This window comes from Lytechinus variegatus, chromosome 2, assembly GCF_018143015.1.
Source record: "Lytechinus variegatus isolate NC3 chromosome 2, Lvar_3.0, whole genome shotgun sequence".
Taxonomy (NCBI): Eukaryota; Metazoa; Echinodermata; class Echinoidea; order Temnopleuroida; family Toxopneustidae; genus Lytechinus; species Lytechinus variegatus.
The window spans coordinates 83,534,385-83,558,562 of record NC_054741.1 but is presented as its reverse complement, the minus strand read 5'-3'; the positions used below and the strand labels follow the sequence as shown (position 1 = coordinate 83,558,562).

The 24,178-nt window shown below is 34.9% G+C and overlaps 2 protein-coding genes across 3 annotated transcripts; one reads left to right on the top strand and one right to left on the bottom strand.

Annotated features, from left to right (window-relative positions):
• Positions 1–377: 377 nt before the first annotated feature.
• Positions 378–17,173, bottom strand: LOC121409306 (microprocessor complex subunit DGCR8-like). 2 transcript variants are annotated; one of them, XM_041601230.1, is made up of 16 exons: positions 17,080–17,173; positions 12,593–13,771; positions 11,680–11,822; positions 10,595–10,703; positions 10,090–10,248; positions 9,600–9,669; positions 8,788–8,848; positions 7,201–7,252; positions 5,896–5,997; positions 5,414–5,512; positions 4,509–4,582; positions 3,715–3,815; positions 2,886–2,985; positions 1,880–1,936; positions 1,284–1,367; positions 378–870 (listed from the first exon to the last, which is right to left on the bottom strand). In XM_041601230.1, exons 2-16 carry the CDS (start codon positions 13,686–13,688, stop codon positions 667–669), a joined length of 2,511 nt encoding a protein of 836 aa, XP_041457164.1. In that variant the 5' UTR covers positions 13,689–13,771; positions 17,080–17,173; the 3' UTR covers positions 378–666. The 2 variants fall into 2 exon arrangements, with proteins under 2 accessions (XP_041457164.1, XP_041457165.1); XM_041601231.1 differs by lacking the exons at positions 378–870; positions 1,284–1,367; positions 1,880–1,936; positions 2,886–2,985; positions 3,715–3,815 and adding an exon at positions 3,924–3,998.
• Positions 17,158–22,215, top strand: LOC121409307. Its single transcript, XM_041601232.1, has 4 exons — positions 17,158–17,320; positions 19,487–19,677; positions 20,735–20,876; positions 21,590–22,215. Exons 1-4 carry the CDS (start codon positions 17,180–17,182, stop codon positions 21,863–21,865), a joined length of 750 nt encoding a protein of 249 aa, XP_041457166.1. The 5' UTR covers positions 17,158–17,179; the 3' UTR covers positions 21,866–22,215.
• Positions 22,216–24,178: the final 1,963 nt, after the last annotated feature.

The window sequence follows — 24,178 nt, the reverse complement described above, 5'->3', positions numbered from 1 at the left end:
TTACCAACTTGACTTCTCATTATTTTACATTTTTGTTTATGTAACATTAAATTCATTACTAGTTCATCTAATCATATAGACTCAGGGGTGTCAGACCAAGTGGATATTAGACCAATGGCCCATATTCTGATAGCAGGTTTAACTTAAACTCAGGATTAAAGTTGTGGTTTAAGTATGGGAAGCCAAAAGTATCAAAATTTTCTACTAAGTTGTACATTTCTTATGTTTACTGTGCTCTTTCCTGGTTCATCGATGGTGAAGACAATCATCTATTTATACTTCCAAGACAATTTTGAATGATTTTAGAGCCAAATGAGCTGAAGTATGATATCTCTGCTGTTAGTGATTTATGTAAAAATGGGCTATCCATACTTCAACCACAACTTTAAACCTGAGTTTAAGTTAAACCTGCTATCAGAATATGGCCAATGGGTTTAGCCCTACTGAAAATTTGGGGTAAAAGGGGATAATTGGGTATTAGACAAAGGGGTAAAAGTGGCTAAGTGGGTATTAGATCAAATGGTGATTAGATGAATTGGTGATAGACGAACTTTGATTAGACCATGGCATGTGGGAGGAAAGCAAAGGGAAAGTAGACCAAGTGAGTGTACACCTAGTGACAATTTACCTCTCAGACTAGCATTAATACAGCAGCACCAACATTGATTAAGAACACTCCATTTTATTTTCCTCTTCCATGTCTTGTTCTCCATCTTCTCCTTGTTTCTTCTGTCTCTCCACCTCCTCATCCAACCAATTCTTCTCTCCGTAAGTCTTCATCATCTCAAGGCGAAGTTTATTCAGGATCTTTCTGTTTGGTTTAGCTCTGGGTGTGTTATGAGTCAGTCCTGTCACGCTCAGTTCAGCTTCCTAGAATGAAGAATTCCATCGATAATAACTCCCATCAATTCAAGTGAGATAAATATGGATCTAAAAGTGACTTGTTTCCAGTTCAAGATAAGCTCAGATGGCTTCACAGTTGCATGGAAATGTATCCTGGACATACATTTGAATGTTTTGTGCATTTACAACACATAAACATACCATTCAGACATGGATCATGCTGTGGGCACATTAAAATTGTTTTTTAGCTCAATTTTTCCAATCTTACAATAATGTTGCAATTCAATGGTTAAAATAACAGTCTATCTCCATGGTCAATATTGTATATTGTTGGATTTCTGTCTTCTTTAATCTTTGAGGTTTTCATATGTATTTACAATATGTATCTTTTTTCCTAACATTAAGTCCTCGTCTATATTTCATTATTCAAATATATTCACCTTCTTCTCTCTATTGATCTCACTTGATCCCTTTCCATACATCTTGATGATAGCTCCCCAACTTCTTAACTCAGGATGGAGTTGCTAAACAGATGGGAAAACAATCAAAATTGATACATTATATAGAATATTTGCTGTCAATTTACAAATTAAAGGAAACCCTGGGAAGCAGAATTACTGTATTTTTATGTAAAGGCATAACTGAGGAGGGAGGGTGTGTAGTATTCCCAACTTAACACATTTATTTAAAAAATCTTCCATGAAAAACATGTGAAATGAATTAATAATACATATTTTTCATGGCATCTCTGTTGTCATATCTCGTATATGAGAAGATATCTTTTAAGAATTGCAGAGTAAATCCAAAGTAATTTTATCATGGCCAATTATTGTAAACAAAGAGGGGAGGGGCATTTCTTCAACATTCATCATCCTTGGTTTTGATTGGCTAAGAAGCATAGATTTCTCTGTGTTGCTATGGTAACTGGTAGATAATGACAACTTGTCAGTGCTGACGACTTTCATGAAACTGTCCTAGTATGACCTAGTACATAATATATTAGTTAGGTACTATATCTAATGATACATTGACTTACTTTTAATAGCTTCTGAGCTCCTTGCTGTTTTCCATTGGCTTTATTTTTGCACATTCCCTAGAGAGTAAGAAAATCAGATAGGATTAGAGGTAAGGGAAAGAGGAGGGGGGAAACATGAGAGAAAACAAGAGTTAAGGAAGGAGAGAGGGGAAGGGAGAGGTAGAGATGGGAATAGAGGAAAGAGAGAGTGGGTGGGGACAAAGATAGAGCGCATAAAGAGAAAACACACAGCTCCTAACACCATTCTAATAAGGACATTAAATATTGCACTGTAATTCTATACCTTCAAATTCTTAATGTATTTTGGGGGGACATGTTGGTCAACAACCACTATTTTGCTTGCTGTTCTGTAAGAAATGCAATTTTTCTAACCTGTATCACTCAAGAAACAAATTCAAGAGTCAAAATAATTTAATGTCATATAAAAAAACCCTGTTTGGGAGCTTTTTTTATATAAATCACCTTTTATTCATAAAAAAGGGAATCAATTACAATAAAGGTCCCAGGTTATCAGTTCTAAACCAACGTAATACAGGGCAACATAAATTGAATACATTATAGGTATACATAAACAAACATATAACAAGAGATAATAATTATCTACATATCAAATGCGTCAATTCAATTCAAACAAAATTCATACTTAAAGTGATTAGAAGGGGGAAGGAGGGGGTATGCTATCCCGTTGTTTAACTTAAGTTGTTCAAATTTTAAAATGAGTTCAATGTACTAACATATGGTATTACAAAAAATATAAAAATTGATAACAGAGTGAACACCACATATGAATATACACTAGTATATATAATATACATTCAAATGTTAAAACTTCATTAACTGTAAGCAAAATGAGTTTTTATTCACATACAGTAAACAAAATGTTCTGAAAGAACCTTGTTTTTAGTGTCATATACCACGTATTTTACCATGTATGAACATCTTCTACAATGCCTTTTTTGTATACAGAATGTAGGGTAACATACTAATGTCATAATATCATACTCACCGTTACTTTATGTGGACCTAGGGTGAGAGTGTATTCACTACGTTGATGATCTTTGAGTTTTATATTCATACTGAACTTTGTATCGGCCATACCATGACTCCTACAGTAGGAAAGTAAAATACACCTTTAATACGACTTGCACAGTGATAAAACCTTCAATTATAGACAGAAGATAGATACTTAAGAGAAACTGTATATCAATTGGAAGTAATAAATTATGTGGAAAAGCTGGTAGTAACTGTATGATTGTAATACAGCTGGGCCCCGTTGTACAAAGAGGTACGATTGATCCAATCAATCGCTACTATGGAAAGCCAGCAAAGTCAACATATGAAATGGAAGTTTGTTTATAAAAAAAATCTAGATAAAAATCCATATGATCCATAAATTCATTGATTTCTTGAGAATTTGGTGTGTTCTCCTTTGATTACAAAGGACATTTTGCAAATTTCCTGTAGAAACAATTATGACACTGATGGATTTCCATAGAGTTACGATTGATCGGATCGATCGTTACTCTTTGTTCAACAGGGCCCTGGTCTCTGTCTTACAATAAACTTGATTATACCTGTTATAATAATCATTGTTTTGATTGCATCTAAAAAATGGAAAAGATTCAAGTTAACATCAAAATTGAAATGTAATTTATAAAATATCAGATGATAGCAGAATCGGCTAGTATTAACTAGAATTTTTAAGTGAACAGGCCTGAATATGATAATATCTGAGGCCTAGAATCTAGGTTTAATTAGAAACTGACAAACTCATTAGAAGTTTACAACAGTTTAGGATAGATGAAATGGTGTCTTCATTTTAATTGCATTTTCACCTTTGTATATATTCTTGAAGAACCTGCCATGGAGTGAGTTGTCCTGCCTTCATACATAGATCATAGATCCTTATATCATCAATAGCTACATGGTCAAAATACTGGGGGGAAAAAGAATATAAATCATTACTTCTACTGCTTCACACATAGATCATAGATCCTTATATCATCAATAGCTACATGGTCAAAATACTGGGGGAAACAAAGAATATAAATCATTACTTCTACTGCTTCACACATAGATCATAGATCCTTATATCATCAATAGCTACATGGTCAAAATACTGGGAAAACAAAGAATATAAATCATTACTCCTACTGTTTCACACATAGATCCTTACATCATAAATGGCAACATGGTCCAAATATTGAGGAAACAAAGGAGATACTGTAGAAACAAACTCATTGATGTTCGTCCTTTAATAGCTTGCACCAGTTCACAAGTTCTTGTGGGTTCACAGATGGCATACCCATAGGCATACCAATCTTTACCCCAAAAAGTCTAGTGCAGTGTGGACAAGTTCATACAGGCGGTGGGTTAGGTGCAGTAATGGCGCTTGATCTGCCATTTCAACATGGGGTTTTGTTCTCGATTGTTAACCTGCATCGACTTGTAGCCTGACACACCACCCCCTAACCACTGGTCAGGCAGAACGGTCCCGAGTTGATTCTTCCAAGGTTTTCAAGATTTACATATATGCATGAAGGTAAATTGATTCAAATGCAACAAAAGTAATTCTAAATCTGATAATAATCTGGAAAACACCATTCTAAAGAAGAAGAAATAATGTTACCTCTGTATCGGATGGTGCCTTTTCTTTAAAGTCTGAGATGAGTTCTGGTACTAAGATATCTAAAGTTTTCTTTGCTGAAATAGGAAAGAACAACAAAAACGATAAAGAAATCAATTATAAATTATGAGCGAATTGGGCATATAATAAAGTGATTATATTTTCATTATATGAAATGATATATGATATAAGAAAAATACTGAAGAAATGGGGAAAATAGAATTCCTTCTATTATCGGATATGATGTCGTATTGTATTGGAATGCTATACTGAAGAAAATAAGAGTAGGTGGTAGGACAGTGGTTGTGTGTGGAACATGACCTGATAGCACTGTTAAGAAAATGCCGCATCACCGATAGAACATCACTGATACGGAAGGAATAAGGAATGGGAAAACGAAAAGAAATAGAGACCAAGAGAGAGAGACCTGGAGCCTGTTGCAGAAAGAGTTCCGTTTAAACGCAAGTCAAAACATCAAGCGCAAGTCCTGAATGCCGGTACTTCATTGGCTGAAAATCAATGTGCGCAAGATTTTTTGGCCCGTATTCTGAAGTCAGGTTTAATTTAAACTCTGGTTTAAAGTTGTGGTTTAACTATGGGAAGCCAGTTGTCGCACAACTCTGTAACAGTAGAGGTTGAATGTATCAGCTCATTCTAGTCTCAAATAATTCTTAATTGTCTGGGAAGGATGAATAAGATAATAGTCTCACCTTAAAACAATTAGGAAAAAGCTAAGTGAACATTAGAAGCATTCAATGAAAACATAATTTTGACATATTTGGCTTCCCATAATTTTAGCACAAACTTAGACCATGGTCTAAGTTAAACCTGACTTCAGAAAACGGGCCTTTGAGTTGCGTTTGATTGCAACTCTTTCTGCAACGGCCCCCAGGAGGTGGATTACTAACCTGCTTCAGCTTTAGCTAATCTTTTACTGGTCGCTTCTCCTCTACCATACTTCACACCTTTGATCTCAACTACAGCTTCAAATGGAGCACTAGCATTCCCTAAATAACAGAAGTCATTTGATTCTATCAGTAAATGATTCTTTGCTTATTACATACATGTTATGTTTTTACAATGAAGCACAACAGACACAAAGAAAATTTGTTTTATATTTCATGTATGAGAAAAATGTACACAATGTCCTTCATACTACAAGTTACTTCAGTCAGCAATATTCACTATCAGAAATAAACAGCAATTTAAATAATATACTTGTAGCATGATTGGTACTTTTATCACAACCTATTAAGCATTAAAATATTAACAAAGGGATCAATCCAAATGTTGATGAACAATCACTCTAAAACATATAGCTTTCAATCAATATATCAAGGTATTGATGTAGCTCTTTTCAAAACATTTGCCAGAATAAGCAAAGACTTACTGCTCTCTCCAAAGACATACTGAGGTTGGGTTCTCATGACTCTCTGTGCATACTCATGAAGAATACATACTGGGGTCTTATCCTGAGCATTGATTACAAATTCTACCAAAAGAAAGGGAAAAACAAAAAACAAACAAGAAGAATATCAGAACTTCATTAGTAATACAAAGGATACAACATACAGCTTTAAGAAAATCAATGAAGTTATGACTGGGTTATTTTAGCTAGTTTTGGTGTTTTATCTCGGCTTCTTCTCCATTCTCCTTCTTCAAACCCCTTCCATCTTGTCCACCAAATCTCCCTTTGCTCTTTCTCTCTCTTCATCCCTTTTCCTACCCTCCCCTGTCCCTCCCATCTCTGACATCATTCACCGTTCTTTTAAAATCTCACTCTCCTTACTCTCTCAAGAATCAAGTATCAGTGATCCAAGTCAATATTGATCATAGAGCAAGAAAATAACTAAAATTAAAATGGGCTTTAAAGGGATGGTCCAGGCTGAAAATATTCATATCTAAATAAACAGAGTAAACTTCAAATAGAAAAATGCTAAACATATCATCAAAATCGGGTAACAAATAACAAAGTTATTGAATTTTAAAGTTTCTCAATATTTTGTGAAAACAGTTATGTGCACATCATCATATGCTATTATCGTCTTATGTTATTACATGAAATAATAAATGTTTCATATTTTCATACATGTGTAAATGATGTGTCTCCATTATGATGAAATAAAGCTGTGGCAATAAATAACTAATACACTTAAACAGTTGCCAATCCAAATGTTTTAGTTCTTGGTATAAAAATTTTGAACAAACCTTATTTCATTTAATAAAATACAAGGGGATATGACATCATCAGCCCACCAAATGAATATTCATAAAGACATGCCTAGAACTGTTTCGACAGAATAATGCAAATCTTTAAAATTCAATAACTTTGGGGTTTTAATCATATTTTTATAAAATTTTCAGCATTTTGGTTTGTGAATTTTGCTCTATTTTTTATATAAATATCTCCAGCCTGGACCATTCCTTTAAATTATAAGTCTATTCCATGGCCTGAAAAATGATCTGCCCGGTTTTGGCTGAAAATGGGCATCCAAAGGAACATTTCATCAACATTTGGTGTGTGACAAGTTGTAAGATCTGACAACTATCCTTGGTTTTGATTAGCTGAAAAGCACAGCTGACAGACTGTTACTATAGTAACAGTTGGATAAATCAGACTTTTTCAAATAAAAAATCTGACAAGTCCTTAAATGATATGCTCTTCTTGAATTTACTCAAGAACATAGATGCTTACCTCTGCCGGTATTTCCTTCAAGCTGACATCGTAACACCTTAGGACCTCCAGGCTATATCATCAAAACAGACCAAATATTATTCTATTTTATAATAGTCAATTTGCTTTATCAATAGAAAATAATGATATACATCTTCAATGCATTCAAGCGTTCATTGATGCATTTTTGGCTATAGAATAGAAAAACAACAATAACACCACAAATGTTGTCTTATTTATAAGTACGCTGTGAAATGATCTATGTTGCTTTTAAACCAATTGAAATTATTTCAACTCATAAATCCATCCACAGGTTAACTGGCAAATGTGATAAATGTCCTCATAGAAAATTGCAACAAAATAATGGTGTAAAACTACAAATTAGTGTTGTGAGAAAAAACAAGTGGAATGCCTCTGGCCGTCTCACCTGCATCACGCGGTTCAATATAGCAGCAGTGCTGACTTTGAATACTACTCTAACTCGCACAAGATGTTCAGTGATACATGGTTACTCTTATGTCCACTTTTTATGAACTAGACCAATAAACTTACAGAGATATGATGGTTATTCAACAAAAAACCCCAACATGGCCAAAGTTCATTGACCTTACATGACCTTTGACCTTGATCATGTGACCTGAAACTCGCACAGGATGTTCAGTGATACTTGATTACTCTTATGTACAAGTTTCATGAATCAGATCCATAAACTTTCAAAGTTTTGATGGTAATTCAACTGATACACCCACTTCGGCCAAAGTTCATTGACCTTTGACCTTGGTCATGTGACCTGAAACGCGCACAGGATGTTCAGTGATATTTGATTACTCATATGTCCAAGTTTAATGAACTAGACTAATAAACTTTCAAAGTTATGATGGTAATTCAACAGATACCCCCGATTTGGCCAAAGTTCATTGACCCTAAATGACCTTTGACCTTAATCATGAGACCTGAAACTTGCACAAAATATTCAGTGATGCTTGATTACTATTATGTCCAAGTTTCATGAATCAGATCCATAAACTTTCAAAGTTATGATGGGAATTCAACAGATATCCCCAATTCGGCCAAAGTTCATTGACCCTAAATGACCTTTGACCTTGGTCATGTGACGTGAAACTCATGCAGGATGTTCAGTGATACTTGATTAACCTTATGTCCAAGTTTCATGAACTAGGTCCATATATTTTCTAAGTTATGATGACATTTCAAAAACTTAACCTCAGGTTAAGATTTCAATGTTGATTCCTCCAACATGGTCTAAGTTCATTGACCCTAAATGACCTTTGACCTTGGTCATGTGACATGAAACTTTAATAGGATGTTCAGTAATACTTGATTAACCTTATGGCCAAGTTTCATGAACTAGGTCCATATACTTTCTAAGTTATGATGTCATTTCAAAAACTTAACCTCAGGTTAAGATTTGATGTTGACGCCGCCGCCGCCGTCGGAAAAGCGGCGCCTATAGTCTCACTCTGCTTCGCAGGTGAGACAAAAATCATTAAGAACAAACCACCTTGAATTTACCTGAGACAGGGAAACAGATTGTTTTCAAACAAAAAAACACCAAACAAACAAAGAATAGATATAAAGTAAACTTACAAATTGAGGTCGTTCTTTATTTTTTACTGCTTTGGTGTATTTTCTTCTTGATGCCCAAGATCTAAAAAAAAAAAAGAGAATAAAAAAGAGAAAAAGTTACAGCATCTTGATCTATAAACAAATGATCTGAGACATATGTTTATACATCTAATGTGTCTGAAGAAAATATCAAAATAATTTTATGTAAATAATCCTCTATATTGGCTCTGGACATTTTCATTAAGATGACCTTATTTTACAGAACATCATTATTTGTCAATACAAATAATAACACCTTAATGAAAAATGACAACAACACTTGGTCAACTAACTCTCACAGAGGAATGTGTATTCACATCATCTATTGTTGCACTCTTTGATGGTTACATGAAACTGTACTTGGTTTTCTAATAATTTTATATTTAGTTTCTGTTAAAGTAGCATTGTTATTTGTTGCCAATAATAAAATACAGAGTCTCTTTAACTCACATTTCCACTTGGTTAAAAAGATGGAGCCAAGTGTCATTGCTGTATTTTGTGTCACTTGTAGACTATGGTCATATTCAAAGTCAATGAAATGTTAATTACCAAACTCTAAACTACACTGCCATTGACAGATTGTCTATTTCTCTATCATTACTTTACATAACCATTCATAATTAATCATTAGCAGATCAATACAGCTGAATAAAGACTACTTTATGAAAATACAAAATCTCTACAGCAGAATTGAGGCTCCACATTATACAATGTCTGCATGAAAATCTTAGTTAAATCTGTTGAACTGTTAAAAGTAAAAAAAAAAAAAAAAACTATAAAATTTATGTACTCACTTGAATCTCTTGATGGCTATTTTTTCAAACTGGAATATTCTAGATAAGTACTCTTGAAGATCCTTAACATCTGTACAACAAATGAATTAGAAATGAGCTATATAAAAAAACAATTCATTAATATTCATACTTTAGAAAATGGTACATTCGGTGGAACATGTAATATCTCTTGATCACAAGATTTGTCTGAATTTTATCTCATCAAATATAATGGTAAAAATGAAGACAAATCAAGAATTCAATTGAAGAGAGGGATGATACAAAATAACATTGAAACAAGCATAAATGAAGATAACAGCTTCCTCACATAATGCAAGTAAAATACAAAATGTAATTAAGAATGAATAGAAGAGAGGAAAAGAATTAGTTACAAAAATCTTAATTTTCTCTGATGAATCACATCAATTATGATGGAAACATCCCTTAAGTTCATAAAAGGCAAAATACATGTTGCAACATGAGCCTAAATACCTTAAAGTGATGAACTTACCTACAGAATCATCTTCACATATATGAACGCGATTCTTTTTAAACTTTGACACCTCTCCTTTAGATTCTTGTCCTTTCATCTCAGTATCAGGATTGGTCTGGTTATTTTCTCCTTTAGGACAGGTGGACGGCTGATCAGGTAAATCTCCATTAGGAAGATCTGCATAATACACAAGGATACATGACAGATGAAAAGAAATTGACTAAATTATAGCTAATGTCCTCTAACTCATTAAAATGAAAGAAACTCATCTGATCAACCAAACTACCTGTATATAATCGCGAGGGAATTCAGTCTCTAGGAATACTTGTCAATCAGAAAGTTGACCATATTTTCAAGGAACTTCTTTCCATCTGCTTGACATCCTCTCATTGATACTTGCCAAATTTGGTATCATTTTACCTGCAGAAATGTAAAATCTCCAAAAAGAAAAGGAATTGAAACAAAAAAGATAGAGTAGGAAAAATAATTTGCCACAAAATAATGCTTAGAATTAGATGAGTACCTGAAGGTATTGTCTTTATGTCTTTGGCTTCTGATTCTCCCTTCTTCTCTTTCTCCAGGGCACGACTGTAATGCATACAGGGTATAGCAGCTACTGGAACACGGTGGCGCTATCAATGAAATAACTTAGAATCTCAGTATGTGATAAATGACATGATCACAACATGCTTATTCAATTGGCTTGAAAATTTACAAAATTAAGCCCTTGTTGATGTTTTAGGGGCAAGATCATAGCCACTCCCCACCCAGGTGTATGTATAATGTATAACTGAAAAACATAAAAGCAAATGCAAACACAACATCAAATTTCCTTGCTGTAGTGTTACCTGTTTACCACTTGATAAGCTGGATGAACAACATAGTTACAAAAGTAATCTGACATGAAGCTAAAAAAAAACATCTTCTAGAATCCCCACCAGAAGTAATACCATACCGCCCTTTCACACGGTACCAAAATCGTAATTTGAATAATGATTCCAGTGAAAAATAATTCTAATGACAAATTTTTAGCACGTGTGAAACCAAACTAGCATCACGAACGCCAATCACAATGCCGAATTCAAATTCTACTCCGTAGGTGAATTCCAGTTATGTTTCACTGAAATTACGGTACAAATTTTACGTCTGAAAGGGTTGACCTCCAAAACATCTATTGAGGGGCGGTGCTTACGTGACCTTTCAAGCACTTCCATAGATAATACATTGTCATGCACTCATCAGTTTTTTTGCGATGCAGTGCTTTGATTGACAAGTCACCAAGGACACAATACCGCCTTCGCTCAGAAATTCGAATTCATCAAATCAGTTTTTTAGTGAAAGTGTGAATGGTACAATGATTCTAAAGACAATTTGCAATCATCATCACAATGATGATTCAAGATTCTTGTGTGAAAGGGCCCCATAATACCATGAGAACAAAGCACATCTTACAAGCAAGGTCAAAATCTTAACTGTTGAGGAAATTATCTTGTCTCTGAATATAACTAAATATGAAATAGATGACTCTTTACAAATTTCCTTGCACTACATTCCTACAGATTCAACCAGGTTATCTAATACAGTATTAAACAGGTGTTTACAACTTACCCTAGCACTACCTGAGCCTAGAAGGTAAGGTCTTGACCAGGTACATACTCTTGAAGGTCGATGGAGATAAAGAGGCATCCCACATTGATGACTGATTCTCACCCAACCATCAGGTAAACCTTCTAAAGGCTCTTGACCTCGTCCTTTAAAAACAATCAGATGGCAAAGAAAGATGGATATTTAACTTGATGGCTTACCCAGTATCAAAATATTGAACAGAGAGCATACTGATTATCCTCATGGAAGAAAAATGTCATTTGAAGTAAAACTATTGGAAATATATAATTTCAGCAATTTTGTGTACAGCAATTGGAATAGTCCCTAACTTGAAGTCTCCATATATTATAGTAATTATAACTTTTACAACATTTAAAAATTCAAATTTTGTTATTGTTTTTCCAATATTGTTCAAACTTTCACCTATCTACTTTTCTTTCTCTACCAAGAAATACTTATTTGGGTTGGACTACCCTTTAATACTGCAATCCCATTGGCATCTCATGATCTCAATTAGCAGAAGTTAATATGTCGTTATTTTTTTGTAGAGCATAAATAAAGATGGATTTATTTTCAACTGTTGAAGAACAGAAAAGGGTGATTATAAGAAACTGATAATTGTACTTTGTCATTGGGGTGCTGTGTGCTGTTAGGTCTTAGAATTCATTCAACCATTTGAAGATTTCCTCAAGATAATACACAGAACAAAGTTGGAATAAAGACTCAAAAGTATATTAAGTCCCCCCAAAACATAAATACTTTTTTGAACATTTGTAATTTTCACCTTTTCTGTTGTGAATTAAAGCTTGAAAACAAAAGTACTAAGAAAACTTAGGGGCTATATTTCAAATATTTATTAACTAAACAAAATTATTTGTAAGTGCAAAGATAACACAATAGTTATTCTATTACTTACTCTTAAGTACTGTTTTTTCCTTGACTCCTATAAGACCTTCAGGGAGAGCACCTTGAGTAAGGACCTTCCTCCATGCCTCTCCAGCCTTCTTCCTTCCTTTCCCTTGCTGCGTACCATCACCTTTACTCTGTTTGTACTGCTCTGGTAATCCCTCGTCTAGAAGAGCATCAAGATCACCTTCACTATCAGAATCCCACTCATCATCTATCATCTCTCCTTCTTCCTCCTCCTCTCCTTCCTCTTCTACATCATCACCATCCTCACCATGGGTATCCTCTGTGATGCTTCCTCCTGCATCACTTGTAGTCTTTGAATTGTTTCTATGTGATAAATCACTAGTATTGTTTGTTTTGACGTTTTTACGACTGCCACGATCACTTGTGGAATGTTTCAATTGTAAGAATTCATCACCAATGTCATGGTTTTCCTCCTCCTCTTCATCATCGCCATCTTCATCAAGAACTACCATTTCTTCATCACTCGCTCCATCATCCATCCATCCTTCATTATCTTCTTCTGGAATCACTCCATCATCCTCTATCTCTTCTAATCTTTCTTTGTTTCCTCTTTCTTCCTCATCCTCTTCTTGTAATTCTTCTCTTCGTTCAAGATGAAATGGGTCTTCTGTTTCCTCCATCATAGAATCATTGACTTCAATCTTCACACTGGATTCAAGATTCAATTCTTCTACTCTTTCTTCTTTTACTCTATTTACTTCTTCTTCATCTGGTGGTTCCTCTTTTATTCTACCATCTGGTGGTTCCTCTTTTATTCTACTATCTGGTTGGAAGCATTCTCCAGTGTCCTCTATCATAGGAGAATCATCAACTTCAACCTTAACCACTACGTCTCGATATGTTGATCCAACTAATCTGTGGAAATGATCGTTGTCGTCTAAATCTATATCCAATCCGAGCAAGGCTGCTGCGCTGTCTGGCTTTGCTTCTTTTAAACTTGACTCAATGTCCCTAATGACATCGGGGAAGGCATCGGCAATATCCCATGCATCGTGATCAAATGTGATATTTGTTGGGGTGATGTCGACCGGCTGAGAAAGTCGTCGCTTGGGAGGTGAGGATTCATCTAAAGGTTCCATTGGGGGATAGAGGGAAAGCTCAACTTTACCTCATCTGCAACCAAAGATGATTTGTTAGGATCATGCAATGGCAAACAAATCCTCTGCAAAAAGTTAGAAAGGGAAAACACACATATCAATTACAAGCACACTATGATCAAAACAATGGTAGTTACATGCATCTATGAGTATAGAAATATAACCAAAGAAGAAATAAAGGTTGAGGAGCATTTCATGAAACAAACGATTTTTCACATTCTCTTAAAAGATACTAGAATTCTTACCATATGTGTTTGACTCAGAACAAAATTTGTCTGTGAAAATCCCTGACTAGATGATGCATGAAACACTCTCTTCATATAATATTTCATTTATTTTGCCATTAAAAAATAAAATGAAGGAAAACACCCCCCCCAAAAAAAAAAAATTAACACTCAGTATCAGGAAATGATTTTTCACTTCACATAAAAGAATCTAACCAATTATTTTGCGAAAGACTTAAAAGCCATATTGTCACAAAGTAAATGATTTATCTCCTGATGCACCAAAGCATGATACCTTGAAAATTTCACTCCAGTTCTCTAAACAGCCTTCTGTACGAAAAGGCATTCCACACAATTATACAAATGAAAGAATAGTCTTTGGTATTTTTAATGGGCAATTAATAAAATATCACAAACAACTTATTTCCCTTCAATCTATAAAAACATGTTACCAACATTAACAGCATGTGATGTCAAGTCAAGGTCATGTTTATCCATAACAAAATGGCATCCATGTAATATCATCTCATTTTTAATTTCACAAAAGGAAAATAATTTCTAATATATTCTATATTGTTTATTCTTTTAAAATTAGAGGCCTTTCATGTATTAAATGTATCTGTGAGCTTGATCTTTAACCTTGACATCACACACTATTGAGATCATTGACAATCTATTATTTTTACTTGTTTTAAATCAAAATAAATTAAGATGAAAATCTGGCCCTTTTTTGAACTGTGATTTCATTCAAACTCAGGTATGAAGCTATGGAAAACCTATAGATTTATCAGTGTATTTGACATCATTCACAACTGTCTGTGAATAATGACATAGTTTTCTCCGAAAAAAAAAGCATGGGGAAGAGAAAACAGGAAACATAATAATCATACAATGTAAACAAAATTCTGACACTTTAAGCTTCTCATAACTTAATCACAAAGTTAGAACATGGTATCAAATTAGTCTTCAGAATACAGGCCTATAATATCATTAACATGTCATGTCCTCTCCAATACGTTTGATGTGAGATAGTAGATGTTGAAGTCTGTTAGAATTGGGATGTTTACTCAGCTATACTGCAATTAACCCTAGTAAAGACAAAGCACACTGAAACACCTTATAAAGGCTAGATCAGACCTTGTCTAAACCAGTGAGAAACCAGTACAGTTGAGTTACATTCATCATCTCATACTGGAGCCAGCTACTTTAATACCTAGTAGACTCCTTGTCCAGTCACTTACATGAGCCAAGTAGAACATAAATAGGGTAGGAATAATAACTTCCTGTCCAACCCATGTTGACATCAATACTTCGGCTACAGAAGAATTGTATCTAGAATAAGACATCTAACTATGTTTAATATTCAGCGAAATAAGTGTTTGGCACACACTTAATTTTATTATTCATCCATTTTTAGTATCATAAAACAATTGATTTTTTTCAATTATGATTATGAAACATATCAGCAAAGAAGATTCCACGTTTTAAATAAATAATTTCCCCCTTTTTTCTGAATTAATGATATGAGGATATCAACATGAACTTAATACCTGGAAAAATCTTTGATTTGTTGAATGATCATGTTATAACCACAAATAAAATCACACAAACATGAAGGGTAGAAAAAATCACACATGTATATAATGGGACACATGCTCAAAATAAGGCTAAATCAAACAACATCAATGAAACGAAAATAATAATGAAAATGATTTAAAATTGCATATTTTTAGCTAGAGATATAATTCTTGTTGACTTGTCATTGATGCCAGAGCGTGCAGGAGACTATAAAGCAAAAGGATGTTTTCCAATTTGAAACAAGAATCAATTTAAGGTGGTGTAATGCTTGATTTTAAGGTCCCTCCCAATGACCTTGCCAACTCTTCAGAACTAATTACCACCAGGTGGACATAGCGGAACTGACCCGGTGGGCGGGGGGAGCAGGGGTCCACTTACACTGACGAGTGGATACCATGCGCGACCAAAAAAAAACACATAAAAAGGATGTCTTTTTCAAGATAGGGCACGTTACATACGTAACGTAATAAGGGTGTCAAAAACACTAAAATAATGACAAAAGGGTATCTATTTTGCTAGGAAATTTACGTCTTTAGGGTCAAATATGCGAGCTTTGGCCCAGGAGTCAACACTACGTGTTTAGAGTACGATTGCGTGAGTTGGGCTGTAGGTAAAGGTAAATACGACAACCAACGTCCGTGTTTGAAATATCGCTGAACTTGTTTAGGGGTACAATACAGGGAATACTTAAGTATCGTTTTGTTTCCAATACTTGTTAAGGGTAGGGTTGCACACGCCAGTACTTGTTAAGGGGTGCATTTTAAGAATATGGAAAATACGTGTTTAGGGTGCTTTTTGAGATCTCATGATCACGCATGGTATCCACTCGTGAATGGAACTGCCCCCCCCCCCAGGGGAACTGAGGATCCTGCCTCCAGAATTGAACCCCATGGAACCTTACAATGTAACTAGTAAATGACCATAAATAAAATATAGAAAGAATTAATCTAAAAAAATTAAAAGTTCTCTCCTTCTCGTTCGGCCATTTTGTTAAGAATTTTGAAAGAACTAGGAGCTACAGAACTTTTCGTTTTTTGAGGTTCCAGTCTGTGCCTCGAGTCGATGTCAGATAGATACTGCCACCCCTGCCACACCATATTCATCCATATGGATGAATCGTTATTATGACCACAATCTACGGCCCAAGTCCCGTGAGTATGACTATCATCATGATCATGACTATGAGTATGAGTAAACGCACAGTGACCTTCCTGGGTTATGGAGCATATACTTAACCCATGGTCATGGAGGGCTCCGGCCCGCTTCGCGGGCCGAAGCTCCCTGACCCTGGGTTAATACGGTATACGAACCCTCGACCATTGTCGACCGCATGAGCTGAGCCTGTGTAATGACGGAGGGGATTATACCATGCATAGGCCCAGGCGGGGCAAAGACAGACATGACAGAATCGGCCTAGGCCTATTTTACACTGTTTAGCATGTTTAGAGCACGAACATGATCATGAGAAGAGCATTGAAAAATGGAAGTCATTCAGGCCTAGGCTATATAGAATAAAGAATCACATGTTTATATATTATGGTTTATACTTCACGAAATAAATGACATTTTACCGAATATTTCAGCAGATCCCCAAGGCCCAGACGCTAAAGCTGGCGAACAACAAGAACAAGGCCCAACCTTGCCTCCGATCCGATAGTACTGTAGACGTTGATGGCAGTGTTCAAAATGGCGCTGTCCATGCCGAAAAAAATCCTTTCGTCGATTTACGTTTGCCGTAAATCAGTAGGTTTTTGTGGACTGAAAATCAAGCAAGAATGCAAGGCTGGTGTTTCAGTGCCGAACAGTCAATCAGTAAGTATTACAATTGTTTACAATTACGTTTCCATAGTCCGATATTGTGTCCCAAATTCCAGTGAGAAAAAGAATGGTAGCTAATGTAATGAGGTCCCACTTATACAAATTTGTGTTGGTCATGTTGGTGCCCAGTCACACTTGTTCACTGCTACCATCTGGCCTGTGGAGAATCTACAGGTAGGACTATGGTATGCCAATGCTGATAGAGCACACACTTTAAAAAATCATTAAAATATCACTTTTGTGACCAAAATTACTAATTTCCATATAGTTTAATTCATTTATCATTTAGTATAAATGTGGGAATAATTTTTGTATTCACCAGAGACAGAGTCCAGAGCGCTCAAAAACTTGAATTTTGGGCATATTTTTGTGTACGCCCTCTATTGGTGGAAAGTAATATGGCAACTGGCAAGAAAATTTTCATTTTTTGATCTCTATTTCTAATTAAGAAAAAATGATATAAAGAATCAAATTTAAATAAGACTAGAGCCAAGCGGTATGAATTAACAGGTCTAATGGAAACTGTCAGTGTAAACATTGCCACCTTTATTTTGTCACACATGGAGATATAACTGAGAACAAGGTTATATTATAACCTTGTTCATTGAATGAGTGCCCAGTCAGTAGTACCACTTGACTTGTTCACTCACTGCAACCATCCTGCCTGTGCTGTGGGGAATCTACATGTAGGACCACTCATTCAATGAACAAGGTTATGATATAACCTTGTTCTCAAATATATCTCCATGTGTGGTAACCCAAGGAACTCTCAAGATCGTACGTGCAATTTGGCATACTCACCTGACAAGCGTGAAGTATGGTCAAAATAATTCTCCGAATAAATAGTTAAAACAGAAATCAAGCACTTACCACGATTATATGGATGATGGTCTAACGAGTGGCAGTTTTTCTGACATCTGGGCACAGACTGGAACCTCAAAAATTGAAAAAGTTCTCTCCTACCCCCGTCTCGATCGGCCATTTTGTTACAATTCATAACAAAAATGGCCGATCGAGACAGGGGTAGTTCCCTGGGTTAGGGCAAATGTTGATTTTTTTTACACTGACAGTTTCCATTTCACCTATTTACAACTTGACTCTTATTTAAATTTGATTCTTTAAATTATTTTTTTCTTAATTAAAAATAGACATAAAAAAATGAAAATTTTCTTGACATATTACTTTCCACCGATAGAGGGCATACAAAAAAAATGCCCAAAATTCAAGTTTTTGAGCGCTCTGGTGAATACAAAAATTATTCCCAAGTTAGTTACTAATGAAAAATAAATTGCAATTGTATGGAAGTCAGCAATTTTGGTCACAAAAGTGATATTTTAATGATTTTTCAAAGTGTGTGCTATGTACAGCATTGGCATACCATAGTCCTACCTGTAGATTCCCCACAGGCAGGATGGTTGCAGTGAACAAGTGGTGATTGTGTCCCATTCATGTGTGTGTACTGCAAAAAATGTAACTTTCGCCCGAGCTCTGCCGAAAATTGATATTTCCCTACTTTCCTTCTACCTAATGAAAGTAAAGGATCTAGATCTAGCCCGTAATGTGAGGTTAGCATTAGTATACTAATACTAAAAATTTGTAAAAATGGGATACAATAGGCCTTCAACTTAATTTCCTACATTTCTACGATATTGTCTGATTTCATTTTTAAACAAAAATCAAATTTAAATTATAACAAGAAAAATATTTTGAAAATGTTTCTTTTGTTCTTTGCCAAAGTTAATACAGATGTATATCCTTGATATTTATCTGAAAAGAGTGCAATCAAAACTCTAGATGACAAAATGGGTGGGTGTGTTTAAATAGACAGTAAACTATAAATTTTACATTTCTTTTCTTTTTTAAGAGGGATATCAAACATGCCAAATTCAATGTAAGAATGGTGAATGAACATTCTTTCTATTGAGTTGTGTTAGAATGGATCTATCATCAGCCACATTCCCCTCCATTGGAAAAAGACCTTTTTTTGCTTTGAACATTGATCAGTCACACATGCCAGTCTGGGAAATCCATTTAGTGGTAATTGTATGGTGTGGTGCCCTTAGTCTTTGTATAGTGTGATTTTAATTATTATAAAAGATACTCATCCACCACAAAGTAAGTACTCATTGACCAAGCAATGTATTATCTTATTTAACACAGATCTGTAGCAGTAGTATTCGGTATGATGAATCAAGTTTGAAGAGTAATTCTGAGATATCCTGGGTGAGAAGGATCCTTCAAGGTAGTGGACCCAGTGCTGATGTAGATGAGACTACACTAGATGAGGTGGTAGCGGTAGAACCAAGATATATGGAGATACTACAAGAAAAACAGACTAACTTCATCTCTAGGTATGTATGTTGTATATTTTCAATGTGCAGAAGAAATTCTTTGATATAGTGACCTGTGAAGCACTGAGAAAGGAACAGTTGCTGCGCTAGCGCCATGAGCGTCTCTGGATGGTGTGTGCGCTCGATAAGATATCACTATTATAATGTTATTATCTATTTAAAAAACCCTCATATTGTAAAGAGTATACATGTACATTCAAAACAATAAATTGTCCCCCTGAAATAGTAAAATAATGAACATGGAAAAAAAACACATAATCAACATTTATTATTCATTAAAAAGAAATTTTGCTCCTTAATAATTCTATTCATATGAATATCATAAAAAGAAAATAACATAATTGATTTAAGTGGATAAGCATTGTGAACAGACCTGGGGAGCATTTCATGAAATGACTTGTGTGATGTTTACCATAGTAACAGTACCTCTCAGTCAATCAATATTCAAGGAAAGTTGTTGGACAAAAAAATGTAATGAAATGCTCACTTGGTCTGGAAAAGAATCTGTTTACATCACGGCATTCATTTCTCACTATTGGTTACAAACGTTCGTTCAGTTGGGAAATAGAGTTGAATTTCGGATCTAAAGGCACAGACCCTAATTTAAATTTGAATAAACTTTAGGGTTGGAAAGTGATCTAGAAAAAGTGTCAATATTTTGGACTTTGATTTTTCAGAAGCCACACTTTGTAGCCCCAAATTTCTTTCTAACATTCACACAAGTATTGACAAACTGGAGTGGGGTCTTTGCTGCAAATTCCTGCAAGTGGACCGAGGTGGGTTTGAGGTAGGTTTGCATTTATATCTATTGATAGTTCAGGTCAATAGGTGGCCACCTGAGTCCACTTCGAGACTACCTCGGGTGGGGTTTTTGGGAAGGTCCATGAAAAGGTGTCCCGAGGTTGGTTCTTTTTGCTTGAGGTAGGCCCTAGGCCACCCTTGGGTACATGTAACAGGGGTCTCAAATTCATTTCCCCCTCACATATCTCCCTTTTATTTAAAGTTTTTGGAAGCATAGTTGAAGATTAAATCTTTTCCCTGTCCTTCATCCTTTCAGACCAGAGACGAGGAGAAGAAATTATTCTCCACCTCTTGATGTTGAAGATAGTCTTGAAGAAATGACCCTTCAGCTTACTACTGAGACTGATCCAGTTAACTGGAAGGAGGTCACCCTTGATGATAATCTTCTCAAATTTCAGGTAAGGAAATATTTGATCCAATGGGTTGATATACATCAGCTGTCAGAATGTATACCAGTATGATGGGGACATTATGTTTTTGGGTTGTTCGTTCTGTTTGTTTTATTACTAACTAAGAAACTATTTGATGACTCATCCTCAAACTTGGATCATGAATGACAGTAATCTAATTAGATTGTTGCATTACAATATCAAAGGTCAATGTCACATAGCTCATGAACATGAAAATGCCATTTTGTGATTTATACAATTGGATCAATTCAAACTGCACAAGTAAGCATATGGGAGCAGAAGTGATTTGAAATGATTTGAGAGTCATGAATTAATACATGTATGTCATTGTTGACATGAACATGGCTTGTTTTTGCAATGAATGGAGAACCATTTGACAAATAACTTCAGACTTGGCTCATAATGGGAGTGACAATGATCTGATCTGATTAAGGGTCATGATGCAAAAGGTCATAAAGGTTATGATTCATGTTCACAATAACATTGATCAAATTGATAAATCAGAACTGAACATAGATAGTGGCAGTCTGATCATATGAATTTTTAATTTTTTTTTAGAAGTTAAGAGCACAACATATATTAAATCAGGCAATGGGGGGGTATGAATTTTGACTGTTGAGGATCCATCTTTTATTATAATGATATATAATTATTTGTAACTATATTTGGTCTATCTTGTTTATATTACTCACATATTGCAGCTTCTTTCCAAATGTGGCCAGACGTTCCAACATTCAATCCCTAACTACCAATTAAAGAAGATGAAGACTGTTGAGGATGTTCTCACCTTCTACCAGACACCGTTAAAGGATACCTCAGTCTTTGATGAACTGAGTACCAAAGAACTCCCAGCAAATCTACGAATACAATGGGACTACAATGATTCCAAACTGGAGGTTTATGAAGAATATCTAGAATATGTAAAGAAGAAGAAATCAAGAAAGCCTTCTGATTGGCCTTTCAGACCATCACATTGATTATTAGACTTGGGACTCCATTTTGTGACAATGCGAAGTGTGTGGACTTCTTATATAAGGATACAAGATTCTTGGATGATATTTGATATTTAGTAGAACTTCTGTGATACAGTCACTCCAAAATAGAAGTTCAAAGGAAACAGAAATCAAAGCCTCTCCAGCAAACTTGCATGGATGTGTATATGGTTTGCTTTCTCTCCAGTAAAGAGATGGTTGATGCTGGATGCATGCCATTGAACATACCCAAAGATGTTATGGTAAACTGTCAGAAAAACTTAACTCTTAAATCCTAGTGTGAAATAAATGACAATTGACATTAAAAAGAAATGAATTCCTTTGAAAACTTACATCTATTCAAAACCTGTATTATAAAGTGGTATTATTTTAGATACAAACATCCAATAAGCAGAATACGTCATCATATTGTAAAGTAATAGGGTATTTTGTGTAATGATTTTATTTGTTTGGCTATGTCTCCACCCACTGCATGTGGAGGCAATGTTTGTTTCATGATGTTCATCTATCAAGTTTTCTTCAAAACTTAACAATTGTATTTACAGATCAAATTTAAACTTGGTTTGTGTATGCATAATACAGCGTTGCATTATCTGATGAAATTTGGGGTCAAAGGTCAGAGAAGTCATGATTCAGTGTAGTAATGATATTTAGGTCCCATAGTTAAATCAGAATTGAATTGGCTAATGAATGGGGGTGACAATCTGATCACATCAGGAATATTTTTTAAATTTCAAGGATAATTGTGCAATCTATTTCAGATCCGACAATTGCAAAGGCATATGCACTAGGTTCTCTTTACTTTTCATTCTTCCAATGAACCACCGTTTGATAACTTTCAAATTCTCTCTCATTTAACATAATTCCTCAAATCCATCTGAGGATGATTGAACATTTCGAATGCCTGAAGTCTTCCCTTTATTAATTAATTTGATGTAATAAATTTGTTTATGAATTTCTGTATTGATATATGAATGGTTCTAGCCATCAAAATATTAAATATACAATGCACATGCATCAATTTATAAATGTAGGTACCCGTTTTGTGACTCTGTGAATGATATACAAATCAAGGGCAGGAGATATAGAAGCACTTGAAGAAAAGACAAAAAAGGGGAATTTTTGCTGCTACAGTTATAATAATAACAATAATGATGACAATGAAATTGGTTTTGGTGGTGATATTGATGATGGTGATGATTATGACAATGGTAGTGGTGGTGATAATGGTGCTGGGGGAGAAGTGGTGGGGATGATGATGTCGATATTGATGGCAATGGTGTTGTTGGTGATGATGATATTGGTGGCGATGGTGTTGGTGGGGATGATGATATTGATGATGGTGTTGTTGGTGGTGATGTCGATGATATTGGTGGCGATGGTGAGGATGATGTCGATGATGATATTGATGGTGTTGGTGATGAGGATGATGTCGATGATATTGGTGGCGATGGTGATGATGTCGATGATAATATTGGTGGCGATGTGTCGAGGATGATGATATTGGTGGCGATGGTGTTGTTGGTGGCGATGGATGGTGATAGGGGATGTTTTGTGGATGATGCTGTGGAATAAGACGATGATGGAAAATGATAATGGTGATAAAAAATGTAGTACAGAAAAAAAATCACTCCACTCACCAAGTCAAATTTTCAAAGAGACAATATTTTCAACAATGTATAAAACATCAGACATTCCTATAAGAAAGAAAGATTTCATCTTTATTCTAACATAATAATATTCATCATGGCTCCTCATACCATGATTTTGCTTCTGTAGCTTACAATACAGTGGTGAAAATCTGGGGAAGCATAGCAGACGAGACACTGAAATCAAGGATTCTGAATGGTTGAAAGAAACCATGACAATGAAAATTACCAATAAGATTTATCATGAAGGGCTTCCAATGTGCAAATGAAAAAAGAACAGAGAATACATTGAACGTCTTTAAATAGTGATTGACTATATTATAAGCCTTGTAGTTGAAAAACATCTATATGGTAGATCTTGGTAATATAAGAATAAATAGAACAGTTTTCATATAGAAGTACAGCATCAATAAAAAAGCAACACAACTTTCATGATTAATGGTGAATAATCATTAAACTAATGAAATTCATATCACTTGAAACTTTAAATGTATGACATTTCAGCATTTCAATGATACCTGAATTCTGTTTCAAGGACAGTGCACCAATTACATCATTTTCCTTAAAAAGGTAATGTATTTGCTTGATTAACATTGCTTAAAAACTGTTATTTCATGCATTTGAAATGTCTTCAAGAAGTTTGAAGCAA